Below are 27,363 nucleotides of genomic sequence, written 5' to 3'. Positions count from 1 at the left end.
AGTAAACAATAGAAACCCTCATCGAATTTGTAATGGTTGTAATGGGAATTGTATTGGATTTAATGGAAACTGTAAAGGTCCCTGTGGGTCTCTATTAGTAATTTGTTGTCTACGCTTTGGGAGTAAACAATAGAAACCCTCCTCGAACTTGTAATGGTTTTAATGGTTATAATGGGAATTGTATTGGATTTAATGGAAACTGTAATGGTCCCTGTGGGTCTCTACTGGTAATTTGCTGTCTTCTATTGCTGGCATGTTATGTCTGGTGGATACCATTTAAGAAACTACGTCCTTAATATGTCCTAGGTAATGGAAATCATTTAGTAATGGTTTTAATGGTTAAATAGCTGATGGTTTGTAATGGTGTTTGTAGTGGAAACCATTAGAATATCTGTGATCATTTCTATTTGTTTTGTATTGATTTTCAGCAGAGTGATTGTGGACACACTTTGGGAGTAAATGTTTAGTGTAGAAGAAGTGTGTGATTTTTGGACACCGCTTGACTCAGGATACGTTGCCATGGTGAACTCGCTCCGGCGCGCGAGACTCCTCTGCTCGAGCCGTTTGCTCAGCGCCGCGCGAGCGCAGTCAGGATATTCTCTCGGATTGTCTCGCGCGCTGGTTTGTTTAACGGCGGTTTTACAGATTTGACTAATCTCAACGGATCACCCCCACCCCCCCTTCTGAAATCGCTATTATTGGTAAGTTTATCAATTTTTTTTGTTGTTGTTGTTACTCTGTTGAAGAAGTGCTTATATTTCTGTCGGTTAAAATAATTCCCGTAAACATGTATTGCGATTTATTAAGGAGATCCGAGTAACAAGAATGTCCCAGCTGTACAGTCCTCTGTCAACAAATTTACAAAGTTAACTAACTCGGTAACTAGCTACCGTAAACCTTTTCTACGGTTAACGTGAAACGGCTTCCTCCGCATTTAGACAAGTCTACGCCGAGTTTGAAGTTGAAACGTGTGGAAAAGATCAGGCTTGGGCTCCGTCCTAAACCGCGCACTAGTGCACTAAATAGGATGCCAGAAATTACCCATACAACCGTTACTATGGTTACTGCAGGCGGCCTATCACGTTAGTGGTGCGCGGTTTGGGACGAAGCCTCCCACCTTCTCTTATAGTGTACTATCTATTCCTGCCAAATACAGAGAGAGCTGTTTTGAACATGAAAATAAACCAAACAAAAGGATCACACACACACACACACACACACACACACACACACACACATATATATATATATATATATATATATATATATATATATATATATATATATATATATATATATATATATATTTTTTTTTTTTTTTTTTTTTTTTCTTTCTTTCTTTTTTTTTTTTTAAAAAAGAAGTATAAACTGACTACACTTTTTGAAGGTGTTTGGAAAAGATAAGTCTTTACAGCCTTGCAGAATTATGAACAACGTCTCACAGACAGTGTAAAGCGATTTATATCTGCCTTCTTCAACTAAAAAAAAAAAAGACTAAGAAATTAGGCTTTAACATTAACATTTAAAGGCATGCACGAACAAATATACAGTGGCTTGCATAAGTACAAGTCTGATAGAAAGTTCTGGAAAAGTATCAGTTATAAAAATGGAAATCATTTTGCAAGCTAAATTCTTTCTTCCAGCTTTATTATAATAATTGGTTGTTGGGTGTAGATTCGTGACATACTGTATAATCCCAAATTCAGGTGTCAGTCCGAGTGATAACGCTACAAAATACCGAACATCTCAAGGGGGGTGAATACTTATGCAAGACGCTGTATTCTTTGGGTCTTGTAAACATTTCCAGAATGAATATAAAGTGTTTGTCAGGATTACTCATGTAATATGTCACAGGATTGTCGTTTAACCAATGTCCATGGAAGTTTGTATTAAATTAGTATTTATTTTTGGATATACTGTGTATATACAGTATATATCATCATTTTATAACACATTTCTTAGATATATTTGAACTCAAAGTCATTCATTTAATGGTTAAAATAAATCACTGGGTTCTAATTCAGCAATTCCAGCTCACAGTATAGATTAAAATAATAAAATTGGTGAGCCATTAAGTTCCAGTCTACAGCACACGAGGTTACTCATTTGTGTTCTTATTTCTAGCCCAAGACACCGAATAACCCATATCCGCTGGCCTTATTTTGGAAATTCGAGAAAGAATTTTGTTCATAATGCCGCCAGCCCTCGACAAAACTTTAGAGAAAGACCGCAGGATTCACGTTTCACCGTCAATTTTAACCCGAGACGTGAATTCCAGCAGAGACATGGATGCTCAGATTAAACCGATGAACGACAGCTATGCTAGGTTTTGGTTCGATCTCTCCTCCTTGTCCGTTCTAGACTCCTGTAGAATGAACAGTTCTCTGGAGCTACCAGAGATACCCCTACAGTCACTGGTTCACAACTCAGCATCTTATAAAATGGAGCTCCAGCCAAGCTTGGGATCATTGCTCGGCTGTGCGTCCATTGACGAAAGTGGTGCGGATTGTCCTTCACCTCGTGACGACTCCGGTTTCGAAGAACAAACCGCGGCCGAAGAACAGTCCAGAAGTGCTTCGAAAGATCATCAGAACTTAATGCGAACTCTATCACCTCTGCAGAGCTTCCAAAAAGAAAGCGAACCTCTTTCTTCAGCAATATCAAGCGGATTCAGGAACAGCAACCAGAGCAATGCTTTTAGACCAATATGGCTCTCAGCAGCTCAGAGCGCAGTGCAGGAGGAAGTGGACTCTCAGACAGCGCGACTCGTGTCTCAACACCGTGTATTAGCAACTCGCATGGACCGAGCAAAACTGAGGCTCCATGCCCTGCTGGGTGAAAACGCCCTGCAGAACTTCACCGAGCAACTTGATGAAATTAGGAGGAAACTCTCACCCACGTCCGCCAAAACCGAACCTGATCCACTCAGTCCCGCAATAAACGAACATGCTAATGCTTTAGGGGCTTGTGGGGAAGCCGACTGTGTTCCTGAGAACTCTTCCGGGCTGATATCCTCAATGTTAAGTGGTCCAGCAGTGCAGCAGGGAAGTGACGCCCTTAGCAGTTCCTCTGAATGCTCCTCAGTGGAGAAAAGCTCTGAGAGTGTGCAGCTTATCAGATGTGTACAGAGTTTAGTACAGTGTGGACAGGCAGTACTTCGCGAGGCACAGCAGGCTTTGGACTCAGACGCTACAGAAAGCAGCTCAGATGATGATGAGACCAAGGAAGAAGAGACCAGAGGAAACAGACCCAGCTCAGGGTGAGTGTGACACAGAAGTGATTTATATATATATATATATATATATATATATATATATATATATATATATATATATATATATATATATATATATATATATATATATATATATATATATTATAGTACTAACACTTATTCAACACTCTTACTATATATGCACTATATATCTTTGGAGCCTCAAAAGCTCATCTCATGCTGTGGATACTCCTAACATCTAAATCGAACAGTCTATAAAAAGTATGACCATAGCATTCATCAATGACGGTCCTGACAAATCACATAGGCGTATATTCTGTCCAAAGACAGTCTTGGTCACGTCCACAAAGTCTTATAATTAGCAACCGCCATTCGTGTCGAGACCAGAACTTGTCCAGGAGCACATAAACATCAGTCTTCTGCAGATCAGAGAAGGCGGAAAGAGCTCTTAAGTCCCTCTGAAAACTGGATACAAATAAGACCTCGTGGACTGTTTCGAGAAAAAAAAAATAATAATAATCTTATTTTGCCTTGAGCTAGGGTTCAACTGTCTGGAAATGCCAATGTAATGGCTTTAACATCTCAGCAGGACACATGTAGTCGAAATCTCCTTTTATTATTACTACTGGGTAAGATTATATGTCCGTCACAATCAGGTTTCACATTACTTTAAAAAAAATTAGCTAGCCTGGATCCATCCATTCCCAAAGGAAAAAAAACAAATAATTATTTAGTTGACGCTTAAGCTATGATCGCACTTGTGTGCAATTGCTTCAGTTTTAAACCGTATATGAACGTGCAACTAGACAGAAATGTGCATTAAAACACAGATGTATCCAACGCATTGCGTCTAGACCAGGGGTGCCCAATCTTATTCGGAAAGGGCCGGTGTGGGCGCAGGTTTTCATTCCAACCAATCAAAGCCACTGGTCCTTTTGTTTGTTTTTACGAGAAACAGTATCGTACGGCGATCTTGAACACTTTTGAGGAGGTTTGAGATGGATGTGTGATGATTTAGACTTGAAATTCCATGCTAATAAAGCTTACAGTACTTGGTAGTAGCAAAAACGAAAGAAAGACGCAAACTTCAAACCTAAGGCGTGCCTTGAATAGTTTTTGAATGTGGATCAGACTATAAAGATAAGTTTGAAGTAAAAAAAAAAATTTTAAAAAAAGAGAGAGAGAAAAAAAGCTGGATCTTGATAGCTAATCTCGATGAACATACAGTATTGTTAATGCATGGATACTTGCAGATTTAGATGGAATGCAGGAAGAGGAAGGTGTGTGTGTGTGTGTGTGTACAGGCAAGGAAGTACACAATAACCCCCCCCCCCCCCCCCCCCCCCCTTCCAGACTGAACTTTCCAATAAAGAAGGAGAAGAATGACAAAAGCCCATCACTTTATGAGCTCTAGGAACACAAAAGTGTGTAGGGCGTGTCCATGATTTGTTTTTTGGCAGGGGCGAAGCATGATCTTGTGGGTAAATGACAGGCTTTGTTAGAGCCTTCATCTCAAGCTGTGTCTAAATGGCCTCCCGGTGTTTAAACTCCAAGGTTTCGACGGCATATTTGGACATTGTCTTTGTGTCACTTGTGTCTTTTTGGGTCAAGTCAGTCGGGTGGTTTCAGCTTCTTTTGTAGCATCAAATGGATATGCTACGTCACACTCTCTGAGTGGGTTACGTTTGATATAGCATAAGAATTTTTTTAAACTTGTATGATCCCTTTTAAAATATCATTTATACCAGGAATATCACAGTTTGCAATTTCTTCCTGAGACCCGGGATATGGCCAAGTGGACGTCCTGTCTTATCCTTTATTTTTGTAATATCCTTCAACTTATTTTATTCTATTCTACACCACACCGCCGTCGAATTCTCAATTCTGATCGGTCAGAAGGCATTGATTAATTTTAGAGCAATAGAGCTGGCCAGGTGCGTATTATATATACGCTTTCGTTTCTATAGTAATGACTCGTTCACGGAGACTTGTATAGCAGAAGCGCCACATAAACACTAATTATTTTTAAACATGATTTTTGAAAAATGTCGTTGTGTAACAAAGAGGTCCAATACCGAATATATTGAGCTTCAAAATGGCAACGAGGACGTTTAATATGGTGGAGTTTTCCGTGTGGAGGCATTTATTCATTAAACATTTAAGGAAGGAGTCTCCAGTGTCTGCGTCCGACACGTAAACATTACGGAGTAACATGAAAGATCCGCTAGTGAGAAAACGACTCGTTAGAGCTGCTATAACATAAGCGATAACAAGAAGTAACTTGTCTAAAGGGTGTTTCAGAATATTAAATGGAGCTATAAGTGGTTAAATTTATGATGTACTTTAATCGTACAACTGGAAACTGAGGTGGAACACTATAAGAAGATAAGAAGAGTACAGAAAATGTATCAGAAGAAGCAGTAACATGCAGTAGAATCCGCCTGATTGGTTATATATATATCACCTGTTATAATCTCTCCATGCTTTGGTAAGCGTCGTAAATCCAGATCTGGTGCATTTTAATGTTTTTAACGTTTTAATGAAAATACCAGCAGGGACATCATTTAGGCCAATGTAAGCCCAAACACGCAGGAAAACGTTGAACTGTCCCGAGAACAGTTTCATACTGGTGGAAAAATCTGACCAGCCTCTCGTGCCGTGTCCTCAGTTCAGCTTCTGCTTAACACGTGTTCACAATTTATCGTGGTTTAGTTGTGGTGTGCAAACCTTGTGGAAAAGAAAAAAAGTGTTTAAAGGCACACCCAGATGCAGTGTGTGTTTATATGGCAGGAAGAATTGGACAGAAATGAAAGTAAAAACAGAATATGTAGGAACAAATATCCTATTATCCCACAGAGAAGATGTTTTGTGTGTGTGTGTGTGTGTGTGTGTGTGTGTGTTTAGGCAATGACCAGGAGGGTTTGTATCTCAGCAGGAGATATCAGAGTCCTACCTCCCCTGTGTGTGTGTGTGTGTGTGTGTGTGTGTGTGTGTGTGTGTGTGTGTGTGTGTGTGTGTGTGTTTGTTTTTATTGCTGCTCCACTGCACTCTAACTATTCATGGAATTTTCCTATTAGCTAGTCCGTCTGAAGAGAGACTTCACTCGTTGTATATATACTGAACAGGAAGAGCGGGTCACAGGGTTCAGACAGAGTAAAGCACATAATGTTTTGCCTTTGAGAGGCAAGAATTCTTGGCTTAATATCTATGATTCTGTTCATCAGAATAGCATAAAATCGAATGTTGAACTTTAAACAAGAGTACGCACATTCCACCAACAGTTTCCTTTATTGTAGAAAAGAGTGTAGAAAAGAAAAACAATATTAAAGAGTACAATCAACTAAACAACTCTCACCCCAGCTCATCATGACTAACTAATATCCGGTTGTTTATATATTATAAAATTCCACAACAGGCAAAAAATTCAAGTAGGAAGTGCCTGTAACTCCATAAAATATGAAATTCCTTATCCTTAATTATTCCTTAATTGCCATTTATAGAAAAACTTGTCAATACATCCCCTCATTGTATATTTTATGTTGTCGAGTTAAAAAAAAAATACATCATGTCCTTAAGCCACTGGGAGATGGATGGATAGTGATCAGACTTCCAATGCAACAGTAGGGAACGTCTTGCTATTAAGGATGTGAAAGCGATAAGATCTTTTTGTACAGAGCTTAATGGAACTGAGGCATCAGGAATCCCAAATATAGCAATCAATGGGCAAGGTTTTAAATCTACTCTGATAATTTCTTCGAATTCATCGTTGCCGTATCCGTACGATCAAACTGATGTCCTGGTGGGAGTACGTGTAAATTTGAGCGTAATATTTAAACAAGCTGAAAAATGCTTGATATAGTATTGTTACACATTCCCACTACTCAGTGCGAGTCACAAGTTGCCGCTCGCTATTTCATTCATGCCTTTGCTTTGAGTCCCGTCCTGTCTCCATCCCAGTCTCATCATTGTTTTTTTACCCTAATGTGTTCACCTGTTCTGTGTTTCAGTGCGGAGTCTGGCCAGGTGTTTCTGTGACTTGTATGATCATTTCTGGATATGGAATATACTTCTGTGATGTTGCCTCCATCCACATTGAACCTTGCTATGGACTATGAAAATGATCCTTGGATGGCCCTTACCAATGAAATAAATACCACACTAAGTTTGCGCATTTGCACCCTGACTCCACGAACAAATATTTTGTATATAAGAGGCACTGTCCTGGAGTCTCGGGTAGATGAACCGCATGTTTATTTAAAAACGCTTGGATATCATGGCACAAGTTTTGAGATAGACAGTAGATGTTTCACAAACCTGCTCCATGTGAGGTTAGTCGTAAAGCTTAGTTTAGCTAAATAGATTCTATTGCCCAAGCCTCATGCTTGCGTCGTATCATTGGGCGGAAACAATATTAAGGAACAATTGCTCTGGCGTTGTGCACACAACAAAGTGAATTTGTTTTTGTTTTTTTTGTGTACATACGTTGCACTTGAACTTCGTTGATGGACCTCACCGACCTTGGATTGACCTGTTGTATGAAATCAAGCCAGGCAATTACAAATAAGCCCCGCTTTTATTAGCTCGCTTCATGGAATACTCCCGAGGTCTTCTCCGTTGAGGGAAAATGAACCATCCATCTTGTTTCGAGTGAATCAAAGAGCTGCTGAATGTACGAGTAACTCTCTCTCTCTCTCAGCTGTCTGGGATGCGAGTGGAGGTTTCAGTGCGAGAGAGCGAAGCTGGCGAGTCAGTGGATGTGGCTGAAGCTCAGGCTGTCTGAACTGGGTTTGCAGATTCAGCAGGTTTCACAGCTCCATCAGCACCTCCTCGCCAACAAGGTAAAGAGAGAGATCCTATCTCCACTCCTAATTCTGTGGCTCAAATATGAAGGATTGCAGTCCTGCTAAAAAAACAAGGCCAGGTTTCCAACACAGATTCAGGTGCATTTAGTCAATTTGTCTACAGGTTTGTAACGCCTCGTATACTCTACTGACTGTTTTTAATTAGGAAAAAATGAATAAATAAGAATTGATTTACTGCTATAACGACGTAGACTAGATAGAAGAAGGGACAAATACAGTAATGAAAGAAGAAGAAGAAAAAACAACATATGGCAAATCATCAAACAAAAGGGCAATCCAACATGGAGTCACAAAATGGTAGAACACAGAATCAGAGAAAACACAGCTCAGGACTTATATAACATTTAAAATAAAAAAATGTCAAGACTTCACGAAGACAAACTGAAGAGCATGTGCGTATGTATTGAGCAAACCAACAGGTAAACAAAGCAAAGCATGCAAGTAGGAAATTAAAAACTGATTATAACACTGGAGATATTGACCTCTGCAGGTGGGGAGCGGTACTGTTCAAGGCCGTCGTGACAACTGCTAAGAAGAAGAACAACAACAAAAAGCAAGATATACAATAGCTTGTCTGTCAGCTATGCTGTCATACACATCTCATTCTTGTTGTACAAAAATGAAAATCTAATGCTCACCTGGATGACGACGAGTAGCAGCATCGTGTCTCCACCTCTTCTCCTTCTCCACCCAGCTGTGAAAATGTTCTGTTATCTGAATGAGACATTCAAAGGCTCTATAATGGTCCGTACACTCATATATTCAGATTTTTTTTTTCCTTTTTCTAGAAGAAATAACAAAATGGAGGCTGACTGCTAATATTTGCATCACTTAATTTTCTCCTTTTTCTGAAAAAAAAAAAACACGTGCTATGCTAGCTAGCCAACCTAAACCGATCGCTCAAAAATTCCATCACTCCAGTGTCGCTCATAACGGCGTCATTTCTGTTGCACCTCAGTAAACAAAATCAGCAGGTGAAAGTCCAGCGTGTGCGCCGCTTTAAACAGTGCCTCTTGCTGCAGGGGGGTGTTGTTTTGGCCGAGGCTCAGCCTTTGACAGACCTGCAGATCCAGCAGACTCTGCTCACCGAGACGGCCGGTTTGACGTTAACAGCGGGACACACACACGATCTCCATCCCGAGCTCGACATGGAACCTAGCAGCCCCACATGCCTCCTCCGAAACATCGAGAGACAGGTGAGATTTAGGCGTTTATTCTGGTTTTAATATCAAAACAGATTAAAACATACAAATATTTTATTGTGAGGTATATTTATTAAGAGAAGTTTGAGACCTTGTGCACTTGAGGGCATGGACAATTTACCCAGTAGTCAACCTTGCATAATGAACACATGGTTAGTACACTATACCTCAGTTCTGTGCACGTCTGAATGTTGGACAAATAATAAACTCATTGGCTAACCCACTGGGCAAGTGAAAGCTCCAGTGTGCTGCCCAGGTCCATGTTTTGGTTGCCTGAAATCCTTACTGATGAGCCTTACTGATGAGATGTGCAGTGGTGGCTTGGCGGTTAAGGCTCTGGTTTACTGATCAGAAGGTTGGGAGTTCAAGCCCCTGCACTGCCAGGCTGCCACTGTTGGGCCCTTGAGCAAGGCCCTCTCTGTCCAGGGGTGCTGTATCATGGCTGACCTTGCACTCTGACCCCAGCTTCCTGACGTGTAATTTAAGTTAAGTCCATTAATACAAACTAAGTTATGATCATGTAGAACATCATGTTTGTGACCTTGACAAAAGGATATCAAGTCATTAGCTATTGTATAACCTGTGATGTCCTCTCCATGCATTATTTGAGACTGACTAGCGTCCTTATTTTCCCCTCAACATCTTATGTTGAGCTAGATAAAGCTGGATTTTAAGCAGAATTGATATATTCTAGGGGACTTCAGACTAGATACATGGATGCATGTTTATGTAAAATGATTCCCTGGGTTCGATTTTTTTATTTTTTTTTTACACGGAGTATACTAGTATGAGTTACCTCTCACAAATTCGCCAAAAGACCAGTCCTATGATGGATAAAACAGGCAGACGAACTAATTGACATACAAATCTGGTATGCCTGAGAGTTGCGTAGGTGTTTGGACTCGCCAAAGCCCTGCCCCCGCCTCACATTAGTGAGGTTTTAGCTGGTGCTCTCGACTCGACTTGACTCGGTTTTCGTGCTTGACAGATACACGGCGCTCTGAGAACGTTTTGATTCATTAATGCGAAATCAAGTCAGCATATGTTCAACTTGGCTAACATACAAATATAAGATCTAACATCAGTTAACTGTTTTAGGGATTCAGGCACCAAAAATTAAGCTGAAAATGGCGCTTTTAGGTTTTGTCTGAAAAATCAAAAAAAGGCTCAAACTTTTTCTGAAAGAAAAGATGTGAAAATGTTGGCCGTGTGGAGACATTTCTATGATGTTTTCTATGAGACAGCTTAGATAAGTGAAACGACGATAGTGTATGTAAATGTTTTTGTACTGTTTACTGCATTTCTACTCTCTTCCTTGCTGGGACTAATCATTACACCTCTTCAGGATCGACAGGTCCACAACTGTGTTATTTTATAAGGAATGTATTCGCAATTTCATCACTGATGAAATAAACAGTTTTTACAGCCTTGTGCTGTAATGTGTTAAGTGTGGTGTGTTTGTGTGTGTGTGTGTTTGTGTGCAGAGTGCCCAGCTGAGTCAGATAGTGAACAGTCTGATGGTTCCGCTGAGTGACTCGTCCTCACGCTGTCCTGTAGCTAAAGGAGACAGCAGGTGCTGGAAAGGCTCAAGAAAAAGACCTTTTAACAGGTCAGGACTCCGGACATTCTGCTCTCTCTGTGTCTCAGCATGTTTCAGATTCTCCCACAGGTTTTTAAATGGTGTTCAGGTCAATGGTCTCTGAGCACTATTCCAAAAGCTTCAGCTTGGGTTTCCTGCAGTAGTACCTGGTGGATTTTGCAGCGTCTTATGGATCATGTCATGGTGTAAAAGCCAGTCTCTTTTCAGCTTCAGTTTCTTGACTTACTGTCACATTTGCTTCCAGAATTTTCAGATTTTTACTGAAATGCATTCTTCCATCTGTTGTGGAATGTTTCCTGTGCTGCCGCACCCCCCCCGAAGCATAATAGAGCCAACCTCATGCTTAACAATCAGCAAGGTGTTATGATCCTCCTTCTTTTTTTTTTTTTATCCAAACATACCTTTGGCAATTGTGGTCTAAGAGTTCAATTTTTATTTCATCAGTCCATAGCACTTGTTTCAAAAAATACCTCGGTGTTGTTTTGAATACATCAGATGTTGACTTTTTAGATAAGGTCACAGGTAAATCTTCCTTCTGATGCAGATCATGTTTGTCATGCTTGTCTAAGCAATGCTGCACAGTAGTTACATACTCTAGCAGTGCACCACAAACTTTCCTGCAGGTCCTTAGTGTCATATGATGATTTTGCCTTTCCACCCAGAATTCACACAGTTCTATCTGAGAGTCTTCTTGGTCTTCCAGATCTTGCCTTGACTTCCGTAGTTCCCCTTAACTGCCATTTCTTAATCCCGGACAGTGGAAATTGTGAGCTGGAGATGTTTTGCTGTTTTGTCGTGTAGGGATCAGTTCGCTTGATCAATTTTTCAGATCTTCAGTCAGCTGCTTATAGCAGCTCATGGTCGTCGAGTGTTCTAGGTTCTAGCACTCGGTTCTCTCTCCTCAATTTTATTCTCTTTTTATCTTAAATTCAAACTCAGTGATAGGACTAATGCTGATACTACTGCTGCTAATAATATGAATTAATAATAATAACACCACAAAAACAACATATGAGGAAATGACATGGGTCATTATGTCTTTCGGTTTCTTTCTCTTGTTGTCAGAAGGTTTATTTGTGTCTGGGACACTTATGTTTAGACTCCTGAGAGAAGTCATGAAGGTGTATATGAGATAAGGAATTCCTGAAGTTCAGTGGACTGGATGTTCTCCTATACTGTCTAAGCTGAATGTAAACAGTGTGGTTTAAACACAGGATGTCTGGCAGCTGAAGCTCTGGGACATTATAATTAACACTGTGCATATACAGTATTACATAGACACTATATAAGATTTTATAACTAAGGGGGGAAAAAACACAACCGGGTTTAACAACATGCTGTTAAATACTTTTTTATCCGTTTATAATTGCATTTTCATGGTATGGATGTCAGTTAGTTCCTGTTATCACATTGTAAACAGCAGCTATAAACAGTCATTCCCTCACCAGCCTCTCTTCTTATTTATTTATTTTTATTTCTCCTGAAGTTATTAAGACAAAAACTCGGCTTGTCATGTTACCTTGTGTAAATGTTACTGACTGTTACACAGTCCTTCAATAATGTTATATAAACGTCTCCTTTCAGGATATTAACCATTGTACATTTTATTTGTTAAATACCAATGCATCTTTGAATCCATTTGTTATCAGCAATAGATTTTGTGGATTTGTTATTTCTCTCATTCTCGATCGTGTAGCCACGTGAAAGACGTGTTCTTGCACACCGGTTCCACGTGTGCACGCAAGGTGGCTCAGAAGAAGAGGCGTGTGTGTCGCCGAGGTCAGCTCCTGTCTCAGGTGGACATCGCTCCTGTGTGTGCACGGACACGCCCTTTGGTGACTTACCACAAGCCCCGCCTCTTCATCATGGACCAATCGGCAGTCACACAGCAGGTGACACAGATTTTCTCCATATGTGTGTATTTGTGTGGGTATCACCTAGAAGGCTTGGTGAAATGCATTTCCCTCAGAAACCTCACCGACCTTCGGCGCTAAAAGTCTCTGAGGACTAAAAACAAGAATATTGCGCCTTCTTCTTAATTGAGGAAGTGTTAGACAGCGTAAAATGAACGTTCGGCATGGTACACAATTTCCTCTTGCCATGGTTGGTGTCTGAAGTTTGCTTGTTTATTTTGTGGACCTACATGGTTAATGTACAGCAAAGTTAGCATAGTGCAAAGTCTAAATAATGTCTAAATAATCACATAGTCGTTTCTAACCATTTTTGATCATTGAATAGCATAAACTTAGACTCTATTGTCTTCTGATGTTTTCTCCCTGTCTCTCTCTCTCTCTCTCTCTCTCTCTCTCTCACTCTCTCTCTCTCTCTCTCTCTCTCTTGCTCTCTCTCATTTTTTCAACTTATTAGGGTGCAGACTCCTCAGCCTACCGGCGCTCAAGCTCTGTTTCCTGTGATCCCATGAGTGTGTGTTTAGACCTTGTGTACTCCAAAAGCACAGATAGTACAGCCAACACACTTCACAGCATGCTCAAGTCAAGCAGTGAGTTTGATTTATGCTCACGTTACATTATCACAGTGGAAGTGTTCCTTGGATTTTGCGGGGATTATCCCCTGAATTATCTCCTACTTGCTGTTGAACTCACTTCCATTGAGCTTTAACGGTGTGACGAGTGTGTCAAAACTGCATCAAAATATTTCTCGTTACAGTTTGACGCACTTAAACATAATGGTAATAAATGCGCATATTAAAGTGGTCTTCAGCGGGCTTAGTGCAACTGGACAGCTGAGAAGATGGAAACTCACAGGCACTTGATCCTCCGTGTGTTAACATGACTGAATCATCATACTCTGGAGTCAGGAACCAGCAGGCTAACACTGTAAGGACGGCACTTTACGTCGACGACGAGTGGCGTTACAGACCTAAAACTGATGAAGCCGCACACCTGAGTGGGACGACGTCTTCAAGATGATCCTCAATCATCGTAGTCATTAATCCAGAACCAAATGTGCAAACGGTTGAAAACACAATGATCGTGTGAACAATGAGGATTCAATACGTGAAAGATTAGACGCTGAACATGGAACAGTTAGACTAAAAATGAACAAAGTCAGAATCTTAACGAGGACCTGAGAAACTGCTTAAAGATTTTAACTAGTTAAAATTCCTACTTAAGTAGAAGAGCAGCTGTAACGCAAGCCAAATTATTATTATTATTATTATTATTATTATTTATTTATTTATTTATTTATTTATTTATTTTATTATTATTATTATTATATATACAGTGACATTAAGCAGCAACATTAGATGAGTTCCGTCACTCTTAAAAGTTTGCGCTGTTGTCTTGATTGTTGTCATGGGCTGCATCACAAAGCTTTAACCTTACATTCAAAAGTATTTACTAATCTAGAGAATAAAGACAGGCAGGCAAAATAGATCATTTAGTGGGTTCGAAGGTGACATGAGATGCTTTTAACATTCAAAGACTAACTGTAATAGGAAAACCGGTTACTGTTAATAATCACTAACGGTCTAGGATAGTACATAAGTATGGGATTTGAGACATAACACTAGTATATTTAGGCGAGGTCGACAGGCAGGGAAATTTCAGTTTTTCCTACAAAATGACAAAAATAGCATGTATTAAAAAGAAATAAAATAGCACATATAAATTTAAAAATGGCTAAATATTAGCACATAAAACCTGTCTTCAATATTCCTAATATTAATGTGTAGAATAATTGAACGAAACAAAAGGGGAGATTTGAGAGAGAGCCCATTTGTAAATCAAGCGACCCAACATGGGGTCGTGACCCCTAGTTTGGGAATCCCTTCAATAAGAACAAATCGCTTAGTTGTAGCTACTAAATGTCAGTTAACATGTCATTACACAGAGAATATTCTAGAATTATTAGGACAAATTAGACGTCTTAATACAACGAATTAAATACCAGATTCTGTTAATTACCGGAGATGATGATGAGGACTTATAAAAGCTGTCACAGAGTACAGGTGTAGGAAACAAGTCCTGTACTGACTTGGATTTGTCTTGAGCATTGATCTCAGTCTTGATTTAGAGTTTGTAAAAAATAATAATAATAATAATAATAATAATAATAATGTTTTCTTGGCTTTTTATATGTACATAGTTTGACAGGAAGTAATTCCTTCTTCTAGAAAACAAATTATTAAAGTCTAATTATTGGCGCAAAGTGGAAATGAAGCCAACTGGGTGAAGTAAAGGCTTGGGCTAGAAAAAGATTTGATTTTTGTTTTTTTAGTCTTGCTTTTATTCTCGATCTTAACTTGACCTCCACTGTCCATAGGATTCTGTCTTGACTCGATCTTGGCTACTCCCGGTCTTGGACTTGGTTTTGGACAATGGCGGTCTTGACTACACCTCTTATCACAGAGGCTCACATATGTGGCTGAACATCAGAAAACCAAACAGGAAGACAGAAAGCATATTGTACATTTTTTAGACAGCTCTCAACTCTTAAAAAAATTAATATATCTACCTTTAAAATCTTGATGTGAAATCTATAAATGAGATCTAATCACGTTTCATTAGGACAGTGTTACTGTTTTTGAATGGAATAAGATGAGATGGTTTAAACCACACCCACTTTTATTTATTTATTTTTATTTTTCAAATACGCTGCTCTATGAAAAAGAATGTAAATTCCACACTCTTACTGTGATTGATTTTGTGTATTGTTTGTTTGTGGTTGTGTTATGATCATGGAAAAAAAGGGTCTCTAATCAAGCCATGGATTTGATTCATGAGCCTGAGACCAATGAGAATATTTTCCATACTTACATTTAACACTTATCTCTTAAGGATAGCAGTTTTTCACAAGTTTTATATCATGACACTTACATTATAGCACGTGTCACCTAGACCATACCAGAAACTGAAGTTGTTTTCTCGTCCTGTTGTATTGCAACCGCACTACTTTTATTATCAGGACATCGTGCCTGGTGTTTCTGTTGAGTTTCTGCTGTTTTTATCCTGTTCCACAGAGAGCACAGCGTCCCACTGGATCCCTACGGCTTCCTTCAAAGACGATTGGTTCCATCGGTCTCGATCCATCATTCTGTCGCCCAGCTTCACCGCTGCAGAGAAACATGCATCCTCCATATTCAGTAAGAAACAGCAAAAATCAAGCAAATGATCATGAAGACAACAGAAAAGTATAGAGGAAAGTTTTGGCTCTGACATGCCGTCTACCAAACGTCCAATTTTATCCTCAGGAAGTACACCTGATACACAAGCAGATGTGTGTCATGCATGTCAACTGGCCTTAAGCTTTATTCATATTACATTATGTATGTATGTATGTATGTATGTATGCTATAGCCTCCTGAGCTTTGCCCCTGCCTGTCACTTTTCACCCCTGATTTTGTACAACGTGGATTTGGTAGCAAAAATACAGTATTTCTTACTTGTTACATTAGTGCTATGGCTCAAGTGAAACCAAGAACAAAAAAGGAAAAATTCAGACACCGAATATGTTGACTGCGGTAAGAATAACAAGAAACCGTGTACATTACAAGGGTCGAAGAGGACGAGCTTGAGCTGGTTTTGAATCATGAAGACATGAAATTAAAATGACTTTAAAATAATGTGAACCAAGCAAGAACAGTAATTAACATTAATACAATTTATATATGATATTGATAATGTTCTCTCAATAGATCTAATGTATTAGTGTTCATTTATACTCCATAAAGTGTGGTAAATGTGACTCTAAAAATGTGTTAAGGTCAAGATAACCCCAGTGTTATGTTAATACTAGGTTCTTACATGCGAGCTGATTTTACAGCTGTTCTCTTTGGCCTCGCACCAAGAAAGCATCTCCGTCTCTCTCTCTCTCTCTCTCTCTCTCTCTCTCTCTCTCTCTCTCACTCTCTCTCTCTCTCTCTCGCATGCACTCATACATTTAAACACACACTCAGTCACTCATTCAGCCACTGTAATCATTAATCATGAATTATTCCCTGTTTCTGATGGGGGGGGTTGATCTTTAAACCAGAGAAACAGCCAAAGAAATATCCTTGATGTGAATAGTCTGCACGCTGAGTGAGCATCAGCTGACTAGAGACATTCCTGGACATCCATTACAAGACCAGGAAAAAAAAGAAGATATTGTTAGTCAACAGTCCCTTGCTTGTTGAAACTACTTATACCTCACAAGATGCATATTCAAGGAAAAGGAGTGAAGTTGAGTAGCTCAGGGGGTGTGGCTTAAATCAACACACCAGGTAGAAAAATGAAACTATTGTCAGAGCTGCTGTTAGAAGTAAGAATAACACACTCCAGACCATGGTGTTATACAGAAATAATCTATGCTTGGGGGAGGGTGTGATGCAGCATGACGCACACACTGCTACCCTCGAAGTGGATTATTTTCCTGTAACAGCATGGTCTGGAGTGTGTCATTCTGCTTATACCGCAGCGATTTGCCGACGATTACAATGTTTAATGAATTAACATGTGAAACATGGCACATCTTAACAGTTTATAGTTATAGTTAATGTTGTGAGACGTCAAATTAGTTCTTGTGTCCAGTTGTTATGTGATATATGCCTCACCAGGCTCTCTCTGTTTTCTCTCTCTCTCTCAATTGAGTCTGGAGTGTGTTATTTTGCTTGCACCACAACAATTTGCCGAGGAGTACAATGTCTTATTTATTAATGGATGACGTCACACGTTCTATACACAGTTTATAGTCTCTCTCTCTCTCTCTCTCTCTCTCTCTCTCTCTCTCTCTCTCTCTCTCTCTCATTCTCTCTCAAAAAACACAGCTTGTCAACTCCTCTGTCCTGGAGACTTTCCTGAGCTGAATAACTTCACCTGTTACAAAGTGCTTACAACCATGACTCCTTCCATAATGTTGCCAAAAAAAAAACACAAAAAACATCACCACATCAACGATTATACATTTTACTTTGTTATAAAATAAACAACATTTTAAAAACCTGTTTATTATTAGTCTTTTGTGGAGCATCTGAGATATACACATTCCTGTATATGAGCTGTTATTATAGAAACAATAACGTATTAGAACAAGTGTGATAAGAGAAACCTTCACCTACTTTCCGAGCCGTGCTATTATACGAAAATAAAGCACACGTTCTGACCAATCAGATTCGAGTATTCAAGCACGCTGCGGTGTAAAAGAAACGAATCGACACCAATCAGAATCCATAATTCAGCAGCACTGTGGTATGGTGTGATATCAACTAAGCGAAATTTTGGATGAATGCTGAGAACTGCATGAATAAAAACATAAAGGCGTTTTTTGTGCTTGTGCACACTTTTCTCTGCTAATTGTGTCTAAGCTGTTTTAAAGGAATGATTTGGATTAAAAAAAAATCTCTTTAGTGAGTCTAGATAGATTTTGGATGAGATATTTGCTTGTCCAAACTATGTTTGGGTTAATATGTATAAAAATGTCCCGTTGCAGATTGCACACATGAGCTCCAGGCTGCACAGACGCATTGTAAAGGAACACCGACTTGGGAGACACCCAGACAGACCTGCAGGCGGACAGTGACAAGACGACGCCAGCGCCGGGAAGATTTTGGTACGACTCACTCTAAGTTACAGAAACGTTGTGCATCAAACTGTCAGTAATTATACGCCTTGCAGTGGGGATCGATATGGTTGGTATAGCTGATACAAGTTCCATCAAATCTAGCTATGATTCTGCTGCATATTGTTGTATTGTTGTTCTGCAGATATGTGTTTGTCCCAGTCTGGCATGTTTTCTCCCAGTGCTGAGGACAGTACAGAGGATGTTCTCACACCCCATCGCACAAAGCCACACCAGAGAAAGTCACAGGTACACACATGAACATTCCTACTACTGAACTATACCCTATAGCTACGCTATAATGAGTAATGGGTTAGGCAATGGGTCACGCCCATACTTTTCACTAGTGTGAAGTGATTCAGTTGTGCAGGGGGAAATGAATCTTGTTTGGTTTGTTCCTCACAGTTTCCACTGCGAAGGAGAAAAGGCGAAAGCATCTATAACATAAACAACATGTCTCTGGTTGCCTCTACAACAGTGGAGAAGCTGCAGTATAAGGACATTCCCACACCCAGGTATCATGGTATACAGTATTATTCAACTATAAAAATAAATGACATATTAGAAGGAAGAAAAAAAAACAAGACAATGAAGTGTGTTAGTAACTGGTCAAGTCGCCACCAGGACAGCTTCAGTGCTTCTACACGTCTCTGGAACGGTTCTCGATGAAAGAAACCATTTTTTCCCGCCAACCTGGTGTATTGATGATGGTGGGGGAGAGTGCTGTCTAACACATCACTCCAAAATCTACCAAAATGTATGTTTTACATCATTCTTGATTTATCCTCATGTGCTGTGTGAAGAGACCATGCCCATCAGGATAGAAATGCTTCATCTTAGGATAAAGAAGAATTATATTGTATTCGTTTGCATTGATGCTTCTCTTTAAAGGGATAATTAACGCCATCCATGAAAAAGTATACGGACACCTGACCATCACACCCATATGTGGACCTTCTCCACAAAGTTGGAACTGTCTCGAATGTTTCTGTATGCTGTAATGTTACAATTGTAACATTGTAACAATTGTAACTCGAGTGTCCTGCACAGAGCCCTGACCTCAACTCTCACTGAACGCCATTGGGATGAACTGGAATGCTGACTTTGTGCCAAGCCTGACCTCAGACACTAAAGCTCTTGTGGTGGAATGGGGAAATCCCCACAACCACGCTCCAAAATCTAGTAGAAAGCCTTTTCAGATGAGTGTAGGTTGTTATAGCAGCGACCTCCATATCAATGCCCATGGATTTGGAATGACATGTTCAACAAGAACATATGGGTATGATGGTCCTCATACTTTTCCCCATACAGTGTTCCTCTTTCTTTGAAGTTGTCAATGGTCTGTAGGATTGGAATCATACATTAACGTCAATATAAACTAATGGTAGATTAGGACATAGCTGACTTTATCCTGCCTTTCCAAATGGACAGTCTTTATTAGGGATGCATCGGTAACTACACAAAGGTATCACTGAGTGCACAGACGTGTAAGAGTGCCAGTCGAGACCCAGTTCATGACAACGGTATAACATTTAAAGATAAAAATCAGGACAAGGAGTTCATACAACATTGGGATTATAACTGATCTCCTCTGTGTTCCTTCAGCTGGAGGGTAGTGGAGCTTTCCCCACTCGTAAAGGAAGAGGTGGAGGAGGATATCCATAAGGTACAGACAGTTATCTTCCTGACTCGATCTCTGTATTAAATACAGGCTTTGTAAAATCGTTCTTATGGGACAGAAATGATTGTAAAATTGGTGATCAGCCACGTTTAAAGGTGGGGAAATTATCCCGAGCCAAATCATGTAATCCGGATGTCCTTTGCGATTGGTCTTCATCATAATATAAGGTTGTGGGTGAAGTCTATCTTCTTCTTTTCCGCTCTCTCAGGTGGAGTCGCTATCAGATGAGGTGTTTATTCGGCGACACCAGAGACATGAGCGCAGAGAGAAACGCTGCTGGAGCTCCTGGGAAAAGGGCAGGAGATGCACACTCAGGACTAGGTCAGTATGTGCGTGTGTGTGTGTGTGAAATCAAAGCAGAGAGCAACTGAGGGTGCGTTTTACATGAGTTTCAAGGCTGTCTTCTGTTTTTTCTTTTGTTTTTCAAAGCAGAGTTTCACTGAGTGATGTAAAGCATTTTTATTTATTTATTTATTTATTTTTACCCCCTGACCAATCAGGTCGCAAGTTGGGTGCGTGGCAAACAAGAAAAACCAATATGTAGTAAGTTTTTCAGCTAAAAAATAAATAAATAAATAACTAAATAAATAAATAAATAAATTTATTTATATATATATATATATATATATATATATATATATATATATATATATATACATATATATATATATATATATATATCGGTATAATTCTATCCTCCAGTCACAAGTTAATTCATGATACTGGCTTCACAATTCAATTCAATTCGATTCTCAGAATATTGTGACCAAAATTGACCTAACTGAAATAAACAATGCAAAAAATCTAAATGTATTTAGGATTTAATATTGTAAACAAAATGACCTACAGGTTCAGATCTTAACAACAAACAAATAAATAAATATATGTATAAATTCTAACAAATATTTGATTCAATAAACAGAATCTCTGACCCAGGGAAAATGATCAACTGAAACATAATGAGCTCCAAAGTCGGCTAAAATGCCCGCCTTCTGTGTTCGACTTCCTGAATTGCGTGTCGTTTGAAAGCTACCGAAGAGCTCTTTTTAACTGTTCTAACATGCTTGCGTAACTGTATAACCTATATGTTGTGATCGGTCACTTCACGAGTGCAGACGATTCCCGGAAATGGCGCAGGCTGTCCATAAAAGAATGTGATCATGTGACTAGCGTGCACTCTATATATTTGAACTCTATCGGTTGTACAGATTGGGACCTCTGGTGGTCGAACAGTGTAATTGCGTTAGCTGTATAATTAATAGAAATGCTGATTTCCACAATGCAACCTACATTCTGAGTTTATGTTTAAGAATTGAACTTTTTTGCTTATTTGTTGTCTTTAATTTGGTAGATTATTATGATTATTAAGGGTGTGTACTAATATCTGTGTCTCCACTCCTGTCACACTGGTTTTCCAGCAGTACGGATGTGCCGTCTGGTTGTGAACTGATGCCATGGGCGTGCAGCGCACCTACAGATGCACCACAGGACAACGTGGAGGAAAGAGCGGTGAGAGCAGTGTTAATGCTAACGGATACTAGTTCTAGGAGTAGTGTGTCTTTAGTATTGTGTGCGGTGTGTATCGTCGTGAGCCGTTAGCTCTGAGGAACCCTTCAGCAGCAATGTGGATGGTTGTGTTGCATCTTTCTGAGGAGCTGGCTTGATTGCCCTGAGCCTAGTGTGCACACACACACACACACACACACACACACACACACACACACACACACACACACCTGCAGCCTCTGTAGTGTCAGATCTATTTTTGTAGCTCCTTTATCTCCGTCATGCAGAAGTAAATGTCAAAAGGTGATGGCTTCTCTCCACGCCATCTCTTTCTCTCTCTCTCTCTCTCTCTCTCTCTCTCTCTCTCTCTCTCTCTCTCTCTCACACACACACACACACCCACACACACACACACACACACACACACACACACACACACACACACACACACACACACACACAAATCCTCCGCCTGTCAAGAAAGTCAGCTGCTTGTGCTAGATACCCTGACTCGCACAGATCTACAGCTTATGCTACAGACACCACGATTTACTGCCCTGTCTGAGAGCTTCAGGCTCAGGGTGAAAGCTTGTAGAGAAAGTGTAAGAAATACGAGAAAGGGAGGGAGGAGGCATATTTTTTCACGTATTTGTTTCCCGTGCCCACGTAGCCTCAGCTGCCCTGGGAGAGACGCACGTTCCCGCTGTCTAAGCCTGACGATACTCTGAGACGTCATGAAGACGCACTTAAGGCCGAGGACGCGGTCTGGTCAAAGAACGAGGAGATGGAATCGAGTCTGTCATACAGCAGCTGTAAAAACGTTGTCTCCTCATCTCTGAGTTATGCTCACACACCTCCCCCTGCTGGACGCACACAGAACAAGCCCAGAATGACTTCAACACCAATTCACACTGGTACGCAGGTTAAACGGACAATTAATTTAATGAATTTTTAACTCCTTGTGGTTCAGTTTGATGGAATTCTTCTTCTTTTTTTTTTTTTGGTTCATACAGACATCTTTTCATCTGTGCACTACAGGAAGTGACATCACACTGCCGACAACAATCAGATGTAAATCCATCGTTACTGAATGATACTTTGAGATGCTTTTTTATATGAGTTTTAACACGGTTTTATTGTGTATTTTATTAACATACATGGTTTTAATGCATTCTGTAACACATTTTAATGTAATGTAACGTAGTATATTTATTTTTTATATACGTATATATGGTTTTTACAAGCTGTAGTCTCAGCATTGGTCTGCAGCAGAGAAACTGCAGACTGTTTTCCTCGTGTTGGACAGTAAACCGACATATCTCAGAAAATAATGCAGACTCGAGACTTGATCATTGGAGAAAACCAAACACACATACGGTAACAGTCTACTTTAAAGCACACCTATTATGGTTTTGAAATGTGCCTAATTTTGTTTTAAAGGTCTCGTACAGTAGATTTACATGCATCCGAGGTCAGAAAACACTTTAACATGCTTATAATTTAAACTGCAGCATTACTTTTTTTCCCCCAGTGTCACAAACGACTCGTTAAATGACTCATTAAATGATCCGTTCTTTTACTTACTGCAGCAGCATGATGGATCTAGAGCAGGACTGTAGGACGCTGTGTTCTCAAATCTGATTGGTTAGAAGGTATGCATTATTTATGCATTGGCACACGGCTCCAGCTGTAACGTGAACAATGGCTTAATATTAACACGTTAGCGTTTCTATAGTAACAGCTCATAACACTCATAACAGATTCTAGAGAGCATTTGATTGGACAGAAAAGCTGATGAGAAGCTGAAGTGCAGAATGACGTCATCGAAATTGTTGCTCCGTACTCGTGGTAGAGAGAGAGTGTACAGTTCGAATGCGTAGCCTATAGGGTCTAAATTGTTTTGGAGCTCACTAGATGATAGATAACCTTAAGGCTGACACATTCCTACTAAAATCTGCAAAACGTCCATTTTGAATAAAAAAAGTAAAAAAGGGAACCTGGATATAAAATGTAGGACAAAAGCAACACTGTAAACACACACATATATAATAAAGTTTGTGTATGAGAGTGTTATGTACAATGGCCACAGAGCAGCGCTGCTGAGTCACAAAGTATGAATTAACAACTTCTGTATATATTCTCGCCGGCCACTTTATTAGGAACACCTGCATATTAATGCAGATTACCCAATCGAACAATGACACGGCAGCAGTGCAGTGCATAAAATCATTCAGATATATAAATAATATGTATACACAGTATGTATATATGTATATATATATATATATATATATATATATATATATATGGATGGTATAATATATTTAAAAAATAATATAAGTATTTATATGTATAATAGGCTATTTCTTTGTACATGTTGAAGACGTGAGAGTTATAGATGAAAATGTCCCGAAACCTGTTTGCTGTAATGAAGCTGTTTGTGCGTGCCGATGCAGCTGGCGCTGTGTGTGTGTGTGTGTGTGATGAATGAATGAATGAATGTGTAAGAGGTCTGACTGCAGCTGGCTGCATGTTTTACTCAGTGATGTCATGAGATTGTACGAGATTAGGTTCAGGTTGTGAAGCTTTGTCTATACATCTCTACAGGAAATGCTGATGAGGGGAAAGACAGGGAGCTGCATTCCTCCACACATTAGAGCCCCCCCCCCCCCCCCCCCCCCCACACACACACACACATGCACACACACTCGTGTCTTGTGAATGTTGCTGAACATGAGTCGGACTCTTCCCCCTCTCTGACTCTCAGGGACCCGGTGCACGTAAAGATGCGAGCTCTTGAGCGTTAAATGTGCACTTCACCTAGTTCACTTGTTCTATGCTTCACTCAGTCACTTCACCTCTTCGGCTTTATCTCTATGGCAACGCAGCCGTCTCTGTCCTGCTCATTTGAGGGAAATGTTGATGGAGTTTGAGCTCTAGCGTTTTTCATGAACACCTCTGATAAATCGCAGGAGAATCACAGGAACGCACAACAGAAGGTGTGAAGAAAAGAACAGACACCGCGGTATCGCATCAAAAAGGAACATGATACAGTATGTACGCCATTTTCTCTCTCACTCCTAATGGAACCCATCAGCCAAGACGGGTTCGGTGTCTGATGCATCGTACAAACCTTATATCTAACCTTATATCACACATACACTCACCTTAACGTACACCATTTGGCTCAGGTCGGTCAATACTTCCGGCTGTAATTCCAATCACAGGTTTATATTCATGCTCTCATTCGAATACGTTATTGTTTCTATAGTAACAGCTCATTTACAGGGAACGACTTAAACGCATAATCACAAAAGTGAAGTTTTCCATAAGGAGATGTTTGTTTAAAGTTTATGGAAGGAGTCTCCCATGTTTAAGTTGAAGTTTTCCAACATCTTTCACTTTAAAAAAAAAAAAAAAAAAGTATCTTAATGTATTGTGTTGCCTTCTTGAGCTTGGCGGTTAAGGCTCTGGGTTACTGATCGGAAGGTCGGGGGTTCAAGTCCCTGCGCTGCCAGGCTGCCACTGTTGGGCCCTTGAGCAAGGCCCTTAACCCTCTCTGCTCCAGGGGGCGCTGTATCATAGCTGACCCTGCGCTCTGACCCCAACTTCCTAACATGCTTGGGTATGCGAAGAAAAGAATTTCACTGTGCTGTAATGTATATGTGATCAATAAAGACTCATTATCATATAGCCGCTGTTGGAAAGGCGTCAAATATACAGAAGGGTCTGGAAAAGTAAAGAATGTGCAGGACCTGGAGGATTTTTCTGAAGAACAGTGGGTAGTTTACCTGTTCAGGACAAACACAGTATTAACAATTGAGCGTGTGTAAACTTTTGAACCGGTTCGTTTGTGTAAATTCAGTTATTATTGTGTCTTGTGGACTTTATGTAAACATCTGTTATGTGAAATAGCTTAATCAGGGCAGGATTAAATTAAATTATTTTTTTAAAAACATGCAATTTTTATGATCCCTCTTATTTTTTTGGAGATTCTGCAAGCTGTTGCTATGACCTCAACCATATATATATATACAATATAAATGGATAAAAAAGTATGACGTGTAGTATGACGTAATAAATCAAACTGCTGTGGTGTAAGAGGAATAAAACACTTCAGGTTGTGCTGGAATTGGAAATGAACTTCTGGGTCGTGACAGTAGTGCTACTTCGTCACACAACCCCGTGGTTGAACTGTATCAGCGTCTTCTAATGTACAATTTCACCTTTGTACTTTGATCCGTGACTCCTGCCTGATGCTGATGCTGATGTGGACTGACACCAAATTATCTGCTGATGGAGACATTAATTCCCGCTTCACGATGGAGCTACGACTGTTTGTTTTTTTCCCCCTCCCGCTAATCTGAAGTACTGAACAGCTCGACAAGTCTGTGATGATTTCAACGTACAGTTTGTGTCCTGCTATACCGGCAGTGTTAATCCTCCCTGTGAGCTAAATTCGCACTGTAGCTGTAGTGCAAACTGAATAAAGAAGACTTGTATTCTGTTTTAATCCCAGTGATCATAGACTCGAAGAGTTCACGACTAGTGTTTCATCCTTTTTGACTGTTTTTGAACGTACGTACATTTGTATCTATCTATTTACTTATTTATTTATTTATTACCGATGTTATTTTTCTGATCTGTACTCATAGTCTGTATCCAAGCTTCGGTGATGCTAATATTTATCATGCCAATAAAGTCATGTTTGACTTTAAAGACTTCATACACTGAAGGCTATAACTTAACTTTGTGTTCCGATGCTTATGCAATTGTCGAGTGATGAAATTCGTCCAATCAGGGACCAGATTTTTGTCGTGACCATTTTTGACTTGCCATCGGTACAGGAGGAAAGAAAAACCTTTTGACATTTTGATTTGTGTTTTGGTTGAGTGCGATTATTTTATTTATTTGTTTATTTATTTATTTATTTCTGACAATAGCAGGTTTTGGGCTGAGAGTTTTTTTTTTTTTCACTGTAACAAAAGAAGTGACTCCTCCTATCTTTGGCTTCTCTATATTTATCCAACACATCTAGTTCTTTTCTATTCTATATTGTTCTAGCTATGTTATATTGTTCTCTTCTATTCATTTATTCTGAATATTTCCTTGCATATAATCTGATTTAGACACATAATCAGCAAAAAAATTTTGCCCCCCCCCCCCCCTATTTTAAAGATAATTTTGTAAAAATCCAAATAAACTAAGCTTTACGGATCTTTATTGGAAAGGGTTTAAACAACGTTTTTCATGCTTGTTCAATGAACCAGAAACAATTATTGCACATGCACCTGTGGAACAGTCCTTAAGACACGAACACTAAAGAGACCTTTCTACTGACTCTGAAAAACACCAGAAGAAAGATGTCTAGGGTTCCTGATCACCTGCGTGAACTTTCAATAGACCTGCTGCAGGGAGGCCTGAGGACTGCAGATGTGTCCAGAGCAATAAACTGCAATGTCTGTAATGTAAGACGTCTAAGACGGTGCTACAGGGAGACAGGAAGGACAGATTATCGTCCTCAGAGTGGAAAATTACATGTCTGTGTTCCCCCAGACGTGATCAAGAACTTGGAAATGCCTTGGTAGAAAAGTGAGGGAACATCTCACAGTAAGAACTTACAAATCTGGTGCAGTCCATGAGGCTGAGATGCACTGTAGTACTTAAAGCAGCTGGAGGCCACCACATACTGTTACTTTTAATATTGACCCCCACCT

General features: G+C 39.7%; 1 protein-coding gene across 3 annotated transcripts; it reads left to right on the top strand.

The window, feature by feature from the left end:
• Window positions 1-26,370, top strand: kansl1l (KAT8 regulatory NSL complex subunit 1-like). 3 transcript variants are annotated; one of them, XM_017469708.3, is made up of 16 exons: window positions 1-701; window positions 2,125-3,259; window positions 7,932-8,073; window positions 9,120-9,293; window positions 10,784-10,908; window positions 12,596-12,791; window positions 13,267-13,399; window positions 15,884-16,006; window positions 18,331-18,450; window positions 18,605-18,708; window positions 18,865-18,974; window positions 20,065-20,125; window positions 20,349-20,461; window positions 21,562-21,649; window positions 22,317-22,560; window positions 22,660-26,370. In XM_017469708.3, the coding sequence occupies exons 2-16, from the start codon at window positions 2,193-2,195 to the stop codon at window positions 22,689-22,691; spliced, it is 2,832 nt and encodes a 943-aa protein (XP_017325197.1). In that variant the 5' UTR covers window positions 1-701; window positions 2,125-2,192; the 3' UTR covers window positions 22,692-26,370. The 3 variants fall into 3 exon arrangements, with proteins under 3 accessions (XP_017325197.1, XP_017325196.1, XP_053536731.1); XM_017469707.3 differs by having other exon boundaries at window positions 3-701; window positions 21,559-21,649; XM_053680756.1 differs by having other exon boundaries at window positions 147-701; window positions 2,362-3,259; window positions 21,559-21,649.
• Window positions 26,371-27,363: the final 993 nt, after the last annotated feature.

Source organism: Ictalurus punctatus, chromosome 6 (genome assembly GCF_001660625.3).
Source record: "Ictalurus punctatus breed USDA103 chromosome 6, Coco_2.0, whole genome shotgun sequence".
NCBI classification, from domain to species: Eukaryota; Metazoa; Chordata; class Actinopteri; order Siluriformes; family Ictaluridae; genus Ictalurus; species Ictalurus punctatus.
This window is presented reverse-complemented; position numbering and strand designations above follow the sequence as displayed.

Bases quoted from the DNA above. Each gene is read 5' to 3' on its own strand.
- kansl1l (XM_017469707.3), top strand. From the start codon at position 2,193: ATGCCGCCAGCCCTCGACAAAACTTTAGAGAAAGACCGCAGGATTCAC. The intron at 9,294-10,783 runs GTGAGATTTAGG...GTTTGTGTGCAG, and splicing joins TCCGAAACATCGAGAGACAG to AGTGCCCAGCTGAGTCAGAT. The intron at 18,975-20,064 runs GTATCATGGTAT...GTGTTCCTTCAG, and splicing joins AAGGACATTCCCACACCCAG to CTGGAGGGTAGTGGAGCTTT.